This window comes from Pristis pectinata, chromosome 3, assembly GCF_009764475.1.
Source record: "Pristis pectinata isolate sPriPec2 chromosome 3, sPriPec2.1.pri, whole genome shotgun sequence".
Classification (NCBI taxonomy): Eukaryota; Metazoa; Chordata; class Chondrichthyes; order Rhinopristiformes; family Pristidae; genus Pristis; species Pristis pectinata.
In genome coordinates, this window is record NC_067407.1 from 8883446 (window position 1) to 8896525 (window position 13080).

The 13080-nt window shown below is 41.9% G+C and overlaps 1 protein-coding gene across 1 annotated transcript in view; it reads right to left on the minus strand.

Annotated features, from left to right (window-relative positions):
* Positions 1–613: 613 nt before the first annotated feature.
* Positions 614–13080, minus strand: part of gipc2 (GIPC PDZ domain containing family, member 2) — a 57876-nt gene continuing 45409 nt past the window's right edge. Inside the window, 3 exon segments of the mRNA XM_052012539.1 lie at positions 614–2951; positions 5269–5350; positions 7363–7472. Coding sequence (XP_051868499.1) covers positions 2800–2951; positions 5269–5350; positions 7363–7472 — 344 coding nt within the window. The 3' untranslated portion in view covers positions 614–2799.

The window sequence follows — 13080 nt, forward strand, 5'->3', positions numbered from 1 at the left end:
AAGACATGCTGTGCAACATTGTTGGAAAATGGAAGAGGGTTAAAATGAATTTTAAGGAATGTCAAGTTTCAAACAGGGACAAAACATACAAACAACGTGTTGGGAAGGGGATGCTGGGAAATAGTTACAATCAATGTAAAATTCTGAACAGATTATCACTGCACTACATCAAGGTCTAAGAACTTGAGCTGATGCAGCAGCGCATCTGTTCTAGATGATGGAATGTAAGCCAAGGGGTTCAGGCAAGAGTTCACAACTTCTTAGACACAAGTGCATCATGGTGATACAATCCCGGGCAGGATAAACTACCTCAACAGTGCCAGATATGAGGAGATGCAACTACTGCTTGTGAGGTAACAAATACTGATTGAGGATGAAAAAACACAATGGTGTGTACTGCTCTGAGTGGTTGTATATCACAATCCAGCAGAAAATCAACAAAGGGCTTGCGACTTGTACCTCAGGGAATATTTTTCAGAGTACCAGAGAGATTGTTTTCCCAAGGATTAAAGTCTGCTTGGGGGTATGACCAAACAATGCTGTGCTAACTATTGGTGTAAAATACTCAAATCTTTCACACAGAACAAGAAAAACAATTTGACGAAGGTTTTGTGAAAAAAACTTTAATAGAAAAAAATCTTTACAGAAGGCATTTTAACATGTAGTGTAAATCATTTCTTGTTTTCAGTAGTTCAATACAGATGCATTGCTTTAGGCAAAGTAGTCATTATAATCTTTATGGCATTGTGAAGCCCAGTTATAACTGTCCATGCTTAATAAACCAATGCTTAAAGAGTCATTTTTTTTTAACTGGGAGGATTTATTTTCCCTTTGGTTGAAAGTGCAGAAGAAAGTTGGTTGTATTCCGAAAGAAAACTGGTCCCATAAAGATGAAGCATCCAGATTTAGATTCATGAATCACCTCCCACCTCCTTGCTATTCTCATTTCTTAATTTGTTTGGTCCAAATTTGGAAAGAGCTTTGGTGGAGTGGATGTCTCATTGGTGGACAAACTTGCAGGCATTAATCGCTTGTGATGTATGTACATATATAGGAATGTTTATACAATTATATCTCTGGTTTAATGTAGCACCATCACATATCCCCGTGACCTAGGTACATGCCCAGCCTATCATATACATCTGCAGCCCACTAGAGTGGGCCACACCAGATCATATACTACCCAGATATGTGGCCTGGGGCACAGTAATGTAGCATGGGCCACTCCAGAAAATCACACACCCCTGAGACCCAAATTACGTGGCACGGACCCATGGAGACCAAATTTGGATGCTCTCTGAGAACTGTTTCTGAGGTAAGTGATTCATTTTAAGCAAATGTAGTGTTACAGTTATATAAAATGGATTGAGAACCAATACCCCATTGAAAAATATAGTAATATCAACAAATCCATCTGGATGTAGAACAAAGAGCTTAAATAAATATGTTGAAGATTATAGACATCCAATGCATGATGCAATCTCATTAATTATATCCAGTACATACCACATTAAAAAGTGAAGTGAACCTGTTCCAAGCAGTGGGTGGAAAAAGTTGTACAGTGTGACTCAAACAAGGATTAGACAAAAATGATTCTGGTGAGAAGTCTTGGTTACCAAGCCTCTCTGCATCACTGAGGATTAAGGAAGTGCTGTTGAATTAGTGAGTGTTGGGGGCAGGTGTTCCAGAGAAGGCATCATCCCAAGTAATGCCAACCTAAACCACCACAATTAAACTCCAATCTACATTCAGATACGTCAATAGGCAATGTGTATTTACAGATTAAATGAACCCAAAACAGGAAGTACTAAATTTATTATTAAAATAGAAATCCTACCAAATATCTGATTAATCAGCTGCCCTGGTACCAAAGATTCAGACAAAATTAGCAAACAATTTGGTTATAAAAATACAGTGCAACATTATTAGGCACGCCATGGTAAATCAATTTAAGGCTTTGTAAATTATAAAACCAGACTGTAGTTATAAAAACACTTACTCGTTTGTCATTCCTCGCATTTTGATCCAAAATACATTACGTCCAAATGTTTAAAATTATACGAAAACCCATTGGATTAAGGGAGTGTACAAATATTCTTACAAAATCTTTGGTCCAATACCATTTATAATTAGTAATGAATGTTGTTGCTTGCCTTATTTAGGATTCTGATGGGAACTGCCAATATGAGTAACACTAATTACAGTACTCTTATTTCATCACCTCAGACTGCTCTTGCCAAAATTAACTTGGGTGTCGTAAATTTTAAATACTCTCATTTTTCCACAGTTCCAGTCAGAAAGGGCAATGTTTGTAACTGTACATGTTATTTAATTAGACATCAAATTAACCTCTCTTAAATCCCTTTATTACACTTTACCCAGTGATAGTTATTGAGGTGCCAAGTGCTGCGCCTTCTGCAGATCCTTATATTGGGAAGGCTGAGCTTGTATGTGTCTCATCCCCCTTAATGTTGGCATCTAGCACTGCTCTCTAGTGGAAACCGGGGAGAAACAGAGGTGATAAATACGTCAATAATTTATCATGACCTGTAGAAAGAAGGTGTGATTAATAAAGGCAAGATTGCCCTCTACTGCAACATGGGAAGGTAGTGCTCTGTGTATTATTGGATAGTCTTCCGATGGCCTTATGTTCCTGAGAAGTCACAGGGCAAATTGAACACATCAATTAAAAATGTGCTCACTCCACTCTCAGGCTACAAAGTCCATTTGATGTTTAAAAAAAAGAATCAACAAAGAGCTTCAAAACACTGCCTATTAATTCCTATTGAAATGTTGGCACTAAAGTCTCCCCTTCTTTGCATCACCTATGGCTCCCCAGATATCAAAAACAAACTCATCTGGAAATGCAAAGTCACCCAGGGCTTCATCGAGTGCCACTGCAAATTCATCGGGATTTTTCTTGTCCTTTCCAACCTCAACCATGGTTGCAGCTGAAAAAGGGGGGAAAATAAGGTTTTAATATCAGAACCAGATTTATTATCACTGACATGTGATGTGAAATTTGTTGTTTTGCAGCAGCAGTACAGCACAAAGACAAAAATCTATAAATTACAAAAATAAATATTGCAAACAAAAAGGAAATGAGATAGTGTTAATGGATCATTCAGAAATCTGATGGCATGCATTTGTATAAAGCCTTAACATAGTAAAAGGTCCTGTACTACATCACTGTCTGTTATCAGCTGGATCCTTCAGGACTCAGCCTACGATGGCGCATCTGAACCACCCAGCAATAGAGATTGATGAAGCAAATTTACTGTTGCAGCCAGTAACATTTGATAGAGAGATATCAGAGAATCAACTGATGAATCAAATGGTGTGGCATCTTCAACAGGCCCTTCACGAGGAGATGGAGGCCAGATTCAGATAGTTCACCGTCATATGTACCAGGGTGCAATGAAATTCCTTGCTCAAGTAAAGCTTACAGACTAAACTGTATACATGGTAATAATAAATACAACAATAAAAACAATGAGCACGAAATAACAGAATGGTGCAAAAATTGTAGTGCAATCTGAAGTAGTGCGAAAAGAAATGCTAATGTGACAATATTGTAATAACCAAGAGGAGTAGAGTTAAGGGTTCGAGAATATGGCAGCACCACCACTGTGAAGGGGATGTGAAAGAGTTGATTGGTTCAGAAGTCTGATGGCAGTGGGGAAGAAGCTGTTCTTGAGTCTTGCCATCCGAGCTTTCAAGCTCCTGTATCTTGTCCCAGAGGTAGAAGAGAGAAAGGATATGGCCATGGGGGCAGGCAATCAATTTAGCTCAATCATTCCAGCAGAGCTGCTGCCTCAGAGTACCAGAGACCTGGGTTCAATCCTGACCTCGAGTGCTGTTTGTGTGGAGCTTGCATATTCTCCCTGGGTTTCCTCCAGGTGCTCCAGTTTCCTCCCACATCCCAAGACATGCATTGTGGTAAATTAATTGACCACTAAATTGCCCCAAATGTCTAGGTGAATGTCAGAATCTGGGGGAGGGGGTCAGGGGGAGTTGATGAGACTGTGGGGAGAATGAAAAGAGGGATTAATGCTGGATTAGTGTAACTGGGTGGTTGGCATTCAGCACGAACCCGATGGGCCAAAAGGCCTGTTTCCGTGCTGTATGGCTCTATGACTCTGAAAGTCCTACAGATCCTCTCTGCAGCCATCTCGCATCCAGCAGTTAAAATATTCATGTAGTTCCTGGAGTCTGCTCCAAGCACTGAATCACTCGTTAAGGCTGTCCCTGATACCAGACCACTCAGCATATCCTTCTGTAGTTGAGAAACAGTGGTTACTCACCTTTATCTGCATCAGCTAATAATGCTACAATGTTGTGTCATATTCTTGAATTTGTACATTATTCTCTTAGTGTTAAGTCAGCTCCGAAAGCCCCTAGCCAACTAGAAAATCTATACTGCAATGCATTTCCTATTTTTTAATTGGTTGTCGTGTGACAATTCACACTTGCATCCTGATAATGAGTCTGAAAATATTTTGTAGGCAGCTGATGAGAAACAATGTGGTTAGACTTCCATCCTCTACACAGTAGTCACTGCTCACAATGTGACCTCCTCCATACCAAGGGGACTAAAAGCAGATTGCATGGAATTGCTCGAGTATTTTTTGTGGAAAAAATTTTCTTTCTTCAAACTTGCCCCTTTAATCATCTTTTACTTTAATGTGTGGTCTCATTCCCATGCCGACCTCTGTCCCTTCACCTCCTACACTGTTCCAAATATAGCTCAAGGAAGAGCACTTCATCTTCTGAGGAGGCATCTAACAGCCATCTGGACAGGAGTTCAGATATTTCAGATGATCAGCAACTTTGGCACTTATTTCATATTTCCAATTTTTATTTTCATAATGTATAAAAGTATAAAATCATGATAGGGTGAATACACACACACACAGTCTTTTTCCCCCCAAGGGTTGGGGAATCGAGAACTAGAGGGCATAGGTTTAAGGTGGGAGGGGAAAGATTTAATAGGAATTTGAAGGACAACTTTTGTTTACACAATGGGTGGTATGTATGTGGAATAAGCTGCCAGAGGAAGTGACTGAGGCAAGTACAATTAACAACTTTTAAAAGACAGCTGGACAGATACATGGATTGGAAGGGTTTAGAAGGTCATGGGCCAAACACAGGCAAATGGGAACAGCTTGGATGGGCATCTCGGTCAGCCTGGGCCAAAGGGCCTGTTTCCGTGCTGTATGACTCCATTATCATTATTCACTTAGATATGAAAAATACCAATTAACTTACCAAGTTCTGTGTCCCTTATGCCCATATAACTTTCCAACAGGTCATCAACTTTACTGATTGCTTTTTCTTCAAATTCAGTAGGCTGTTGATTTAAAAAAAAGTTTATCCAAGAATGAAAATTAACAACACACACAAAATGCTGGAGGAACTCAGCAGGTCAGCTAGCATCTATGGAGAGAAATGAACTGTCGATGTTTCAGGTCGAGACCCTTCATCAGGACTGGAAAGGAAGAGGTTAGAAGCCAGAATCAACAAATTTGCCACAATGATGTATCTACCCACTCTGTCGGTGCTTTCAAAAATACAAACTACTCTCATTAGCACCTCTCAAGAACACAGGAGATCTCAAAGCATTTTACAGCCAATTAATTATCTTTGAAGCATAGACTTTAGAGTGCAGGAAGTCTCCCAGTAAAATCATGACAATAATCTGAGTGGTGGAGATAGATAAATATTTAAAAGATCAAGGAGTTGAGGATTATAGGGAACTGGCTCAGAAGAGGTCTGGGGCAGACCAGCCACGATCACATTGAAAGGTGGCATAGGCTCGAGGGGCTGAGTGTCCTACTCCTGCTCCTATCTTCTTGTGGTCTTGAGTGGGGTGGGATGCTGAGGAAATTTGGGTGTTGGTTGAGAGATAAAACAACACCTAACCTGAATGTTGTCCTTCACAAGAACAACCAGGGATTTTTAAGAACAGCACCAGCAGATTACTCTCTTCAGCTGTTCCATTATAGTCTGCACCAAGCCTCTTCTCGCCACCCTTCAACTAATCAACATAGATCTTTATTTCTTTCTCCACCATGTTTATCCAGTGGCTCCCTTCCCTCCACCTTGATGACCTGTTCATCTGCTCTCTTCCTCCATCCTTTATTCCATGGTCCACTGCCCTGTCTTACCGGATTCCTCCTTCTTCAGCCCTTTGCCTGTTCTACTGATCAACTCTCAGCTTATTACTTCTCCCTCTTCCCCACCCACCTACCTTCCCCCCCATCACCTGAACTCACTTGTGCCCTGCCTGCGTGTACTCCTCCCCCACCTTCTTATTCTGGCTTCTGCCCTCTTCCTTTCCAGTCCTGATGAAGGGTCTTGGCCCAAAACCTCGACTGTTCATTTCCCTCCACAGATGCTGCCTGACCTGCCGAGTTCCTCCAGCGCTTTTTGTGTATTGCTCCAGATTCCAGCATCTGCAGAATTTGTCTCTGAGTATTTCCGGTGCTTCCTGTTTTTATTGCTCCTTTAACACTTCTCCCTCACACATGCATCACCCCTTCCTGAGATGCATCAATGCTCTCCGCTTCAAGCACTCCACGTAGCAGCAGGTTCCACTCAGTTTGCAAAGAAATTCTTCCTCAAATCTTCACCTGATTTGTTAGTGGCCATCTCAGTTGCAGCTCGTTCTAGACTCAGTCACATTGAAATAACCTCCATGATCTGCAGCCCTTTGTTGCCTCCACCTTCCAGCCTGTTACTATCTCCACCCTTCCCTCCCCCACCTGACTCCATCTGCCAATCAACCCCTCCTCACCTGGATCCACCTATCACTTGCCAGCTCTTGCCCCAACACTCCCCCTCACCTCTTTTACCAGTTACATCCCCCTCTAGTCTTTCAATCCAGATGAAGGGTCTCAACCCGAAATCTCAACAGTCCATTTCCTTCCACAGATGCAGCTTGACCCAGAGTTCCTCCAGCAGTTTGTTTTTTGCTCCCCATCTCCACTTTGTGGAAACCTTAAAGTTTACAATATTCCAGTGAAATTCTCTCCTTTTCCCAAAGAAGTTACGTTCTTCCCAGAAACAGGACTAAACCTCAAATTTGTTCCCTGGTCAGCATTAATAGATAATGATACAAGATACACAAAAACACCAGACTGATGCAGAAACAGAAGCTCCTCTAGGGTTCTTGCTGGGTTACTTTAATAAGGACAGACACCAGAAGCTTTGCTTTGCATTTGTCTCGCAATCTATGACCAGGCAGCTTAATGCAGCATTGCGAGTTCCATTTCAAGCCAAAACAACATGCAAAAGTTTTGATTCAAAGTGAACTTGAAGGTCTAAAGTACTTAAAACTTCACTCCATTCTATTCCACTTACCAATTCTTCCACAGTTGCAGGTCCCTTTGAACGTAATCGTAGTGTGCCCCTTCCTGTGCCAATCTTGCCCTCACCACCAGGCTTTCCTCGTGACCGGGGCTCAATTACATCTGACAAAGAAAAAAAAAGAAATTTTAATTTTATAATGCCACAAAATGGTGAAGCACCACTCACAGGGTAACTAAGAGTTCTCAAATAATTGGTAATTGGTTTATTATTGTCACATGTACCGAGATACAATGGAAAAACTTTTGCATACCATCCATACAGATCATTCCAAACACAAATTGAGGTAGTACAAAGGGAAAAGCAATAACAGAATGCAGAATATAATGTTACAGTTACAGAGAAAGTGCAATGTAGATAGACAAATAAGGTGAAGGGCCATGATACGGTAGATTGAGAGATCAAGAGTTCATCTTTATTGTATAAGACGTCTGTTGAAGTCTCATAACGGCAAGATAGAAGCTGTCCGAGTCTGGTGGTACATTTTCAAGCTTTTGTATCTTTTGCCTGAAGGAAGGAGGCAGAAGAGAGAATGACCAGGGTGGGAGGGTTCTTTGATTATGTTGGGTGCTTTCCCAAAGCAGGAGGAAATGTAAACGGAGTCAATGGAGGGGAGGCTGGTTTTCGTGATGCACTGAACTATGTTCACAGCTCTCTGCAATTTTCAGTTTTGGGCAGAGTAGTTGCCATATCAAACTGTGATGCATCTGAATAGGATGCTTTCTATGGTACATCTATAAAAACTGGTGAGAGTCAACAGGACCATGGTGAATTTAGGTCACCGCTCTTCATTTTCTCTTCATACTCTATATGATGTCAAGGGAGATTGGTCACAATGAAAGGCATTGATAGAGAGAATGAACAGACTGCATGGAATAACTGAGGATGTATGGCCATTTGGCATGCGTGCATTTATGTTTAAACTTCCTCCCACTTTTCCTCATCTAAATCCAGTGTGGCCCTCATATGTCTTTCTTTAAACATAGCCATACTATTAGCTTCAACCCCATCTGGAGAAGGGAATTTCACATTCATATCACTCTTTCAGAATAAAAGTTTCTTCAGAATTCCCGACTAGATTTCTTGGTGACCATCATATAACAATGAATCAGTTATTCCCCACAAGAGAAATATTCTGTATCTACTCTACAGAAACCATTCATAATTTTAAATGCATCTAATAGTTAACACCTCAGCCTTTTCTCAAGGAGAATGAGACCCAGTCTGCTCACATCTACATAAAACACTTACTGTCTCAAGAGACCCCAAAATCCTTCACAAAACAAGTTCATAGTTTTGAAGTCATTGTTGAAATGCAGACTATTTACACAGAACAAAGGCCCACAGAACAGTACAGCACAGAACAGGCCCTTCGGCCCACAATGTTGTGCCGACATAGCTAATCCCTCCTACCTACAGAATGCCCATATCCCTCTATTTTCCTCTCATTCATGCACCCATCCAAGCCCCTCTTAAAAGCCCCCAATGAATTTGCCTCCACCACCCTATCAGGCAACACATTCCAGGCATCCACCACTCTGAGTAAAAAGACGTACCCCTCACTTCTCTTCTGAAACTACTCCCCCTCACCTTAAATGAATGCCATCTGGTATTGGATCGCTCAATAATGGGAAAAAGATATTGCTTGTCCACCCTATCTATGCCCCTCATAATTTTAACCACTTCCAACAAATCATCCCTCAGCCTCCACCACTCCAGAGAAAAAGAGCCCACGTTTGTCCAGCCTCTCCCGATAGCACATGCCCTCTAATCCAGGCAGCATCCTAGTAAACCTCCTCTGCACCCTCTCTAAAGCCTCGGCATCCTTCCTAGAGTGAGGTGACCAGAATTGCACGCAATACTCTAAATGTGGCCTGACCAGCGTTCTATAGAGATGCATCACAACTTCTTGACTCCTATAATTTGAAACTTTGCATTAAGCACTGCTTTAGATCACCTCTATTAAACCACTTCCCTTATAAAATTTGATGATAGGCAACAAATACTGCTCTGTGAGAAAATCAGCAGTTCCTGGATGAACAACTGACATGACACAGTCTTCCTTTGGAGACACGAGAGAGACTGCAGATGCTGGAATCTGGAGCAACGCACACAAAATGCTGGAGGTACTCAGCAGGTCAGGCAGCATCTATGGAGGGAAATGAACAGTCAATGTTTCGGGCCGAGACCTTTCATCGGGATCTGAAATGTTGACTGTTCATTTCCGTCCATAGATGATGCCTGACCTGATGAGTTCCTCCAGCATATTGTGTGCGTTGCTCCTATTTTAGTGCACAACTTAAAACTTAACTTTTTCCAAACTCATTGGGCCATTGGCCTAATGAAAGAAACGTACAGAAAATGCTGAGAGGTGATCTGATGGACCACAGGGTAGAAGCACAGCTGTTTCCACAATGAGTGAGACCAAAGCTAGAGCCATAAACAGAAGTTAGTCACTAATATATAGAATAAGGATTACATTAGAAACAGTTTTACCACTACCAAAGAGTAGCTCAGACAATTAGCACAAATGCATTTGTTGGGATGCTAGTTGAGCATGCAAGACAAAAATGAGCAGGATTACATTTGATCACCGGTCTTTGACCTGAAAGGTTAACGCAGTTTCTTTCTGCACAGCTGCTGTTTAACTTGTTGAATGGTTCTAGCATTTTCTGTTTTTAACTTAAAAGACATTTAGACAGCTACATGGATAGGAAAGGTTAAGAGGGATATGGGCTTAATGCAGGCAAATGGGACTAGCTTAGTTAGGCACCTTGGTTGGCAAGGATGAATGGGGCAAAAAGCCTGTTTCCATACTGTGTAACTTTATGGCTCTATTCTATTTCAGATATCTGGCCTCTGCAGTTTGTTGATTTTCATTCGGTAGGTTGTGTTAATGGGGTTGAATGAAAAAAGGGTGGGAAGATGGTGTGCAGAGATCAGTGAGCCAACTGGCCTGCTTCTCTGCTGTAGATAATGTGTCTTGATTAGCTGATCACTGCAAATATTGAGAAGACTTGCTTCAAATTTTACTTCACATTATCTCAGCAAGCTTGAGGTGGCAGATCTGGTCACCCCATTACAGGATGTGGAGGCTTTGAAGAGGGTGCAGAGGAAGTTTACCAGGACACTAACTGGATTAGAGGGTACAAGCTATAAGGAGAGGTTGGACAAACTTGGATTTTTTCCCCTCTGGAGTGTTGGAGGCTGAAGTGCAACCCAATAGAGATTTATAAAAGGATGAAGGGGCATAAATAGGGTAGATAGAGTCTTTTTCCCAGGGTAGAAATGTCAAATAGTGGAGGACATGGCTTTAAAGTGAGAAAGGGTAAGTTTCAAGGACATGTGCGGGGTAAGATGTTTTTTTTATATATTATTTTTACACAGAGAGTGGTAGGTACCTGGAATGTGCTGCCAGGGGTGGTGGCGGAAGCAGGCAGAACAATGGTGCTTAAGAGCCATTTAGACAGACATGTGAACAGGCAGGGAACAGCAGCAGATGGACAACATACAGGCAGATGGGATTTAGTTTAATTTAGCATCATGGTCAGCACAGACATCATGGGCCGAAGGGCCTGTTCCTGTGCTGTCCGATGTTCTATGTTCCTACTCTGGTGATAGACCAAAGAATTCACCAGAGAGAGGGGCTAATCAAAACCAGCAATGTTATCCTATTGCAACAGGATTAGACAGGAGCTGGGAGAGTAAATTGGAAGCGGCTGTTATTGGGCAAGTCCACATCTGACATGTGGGAGTTGTTTAAAAGGCCAGCTGGTTAGAGTTCAGGACTAACATGTTCCTGAGGAAGACAGACAGGATGGCAAGGTTCGGGAACCATTGATTAAATTGGCAACATCTCATCATCAAAAAGAAAAAAGACGCATATGCAAGGTTTAGGAAGCTGAAATCAGACAGGGCCTTGGAGGAAGCAGGAAAGAACTTAAACCGGGAACCAGTAGGGCTAATAGGGAACATGAAGTGTCCTAGGTATGTAGAATTAAAGAAAATCCCAAGGCATTTTATACAAATATTAAACACAAGAGGATAACTAGGGATAAGGTAGGACCACTCATGACAAAGGAGGGAATTTATACCCAAGCCAGAGCAAGTGGGCGAGGTATTAAACGAGTAATTTGCTTCAGTATTCAGTAAGAAAAAGGGCACGGAGGACAGGGAGGGGCATACTTATATTTAGGGCATGTTGATATCCAGGAGGGGGGTTGGGTCTATTGAAGAGCAATAAAGTAAATAAATCGCCGATGGGATCCATCCCAGATTGTTGAGAGAGGCGAGAGAGGCAAGAGAGGAGAGTGCCGGGGCCTTGACAGAGATCTTTGTATCCTCTTTGGTCATAGGCAAGGTCCCAGAGAATAACCAAATGTTCTTCCTCTGTTTCAGAAGGGCAGTAGAGACAAACCAGGAATTTATAAACCAATGAGCCTTACGTCAGTGGTAGGGAAATTACTGGAGATTAGGGATAGGATCTACTTTCACCTGGAAAAGCATTGACCTATTAGGGATATTCAGCACGGCTTTCTGCAGGGCAGGTCACGTGTTACAAACTTGACTGAATTTTTTTGAGCAGATGATGAAGGTGATTGCTGAGGGTAGGGAAGTGGATGTTGTATAATGGATTTTAGACAATATCCATCATGGTTGGCCAATTCAGAAGATTAAGGCACACGGGATTCACAGAGACTTGGTAGATTAGATTCAAAACTGGCTTGGCCACAGAAGACAAGACAGTGGTGAAGGGGTGTTATTCTGATTGGAGGTCTGTGATCAGTGGTGTTCTGCAAGGATCAGTGCTGGGATCTCTTGTTTGTGATTTTTTTGGATGAAAAACTAGGGCTGATCAGTAAGTTTGCAAACAACACAAGAATTGGAGGAGTTGTGGATAGCAAAGAAGGCTGTCAAAGAATTCAGCAAGATATAGATCAATTGGAAATATGGGCAGAGTTTAATCTGGACAAGTGTGAGGTGTTGCTTTATTGGGAGGTCAAATGTAACAAGTATTCAGTAAATACCAGGACCCTTAGGAGCATTGATGTACAGCGGCATGTTGGGCTACCAGTCCATTACTCTCTGAAATTGGCAATACAAGTCGATAGACTGGTAAAGAAGATGTACAGCATGCTTGCTTTCATGGATCGTGGTGTTGAGTATAAAAGTCAGGAAGTCACGTTGCAGTTGTATAAAATGTTGGTTAGGCCACATTTGGAATGCGTAGTTCAGAACTTGTGTGTAGTTCTGGTCACTGTCACCATACTACAGGAAGGATGTGGAAGCTTTCAGAGGGTGCAGAAAAGGCTCACCAGGATGTTGCCTGGATGGATATTAGCTAGGAGAGGTTGGACAAACTTGGATTGTTTCCTCTGGAGCATTGGAGGCTGAGGGGTGACTTGATAGAAGTAAATAAAATTAATGAGAGGCAGACGGTCAGAGTTTTTCCCCAGGATGGAAATATCAAATACTAGACGGCATAGCTTTGTGGCGAGATGGGAAAGTTTAAAAGGAGATGTGCGAGGCAAGTTTTTTTGTTTTGTTGACGCAAAGTGTTAGGTGCCTGGAACGCACCACCAGCAGCAGTGGTAGAAGCAGATACAACAGTAACATATAAGCGGCATTTAGGAATTGAGCAATATAGACCACATGCAGCAAATGTTCAATTTAAATTGGCATGGACATCATGGGCCAAAGGGCCTGTTCCTT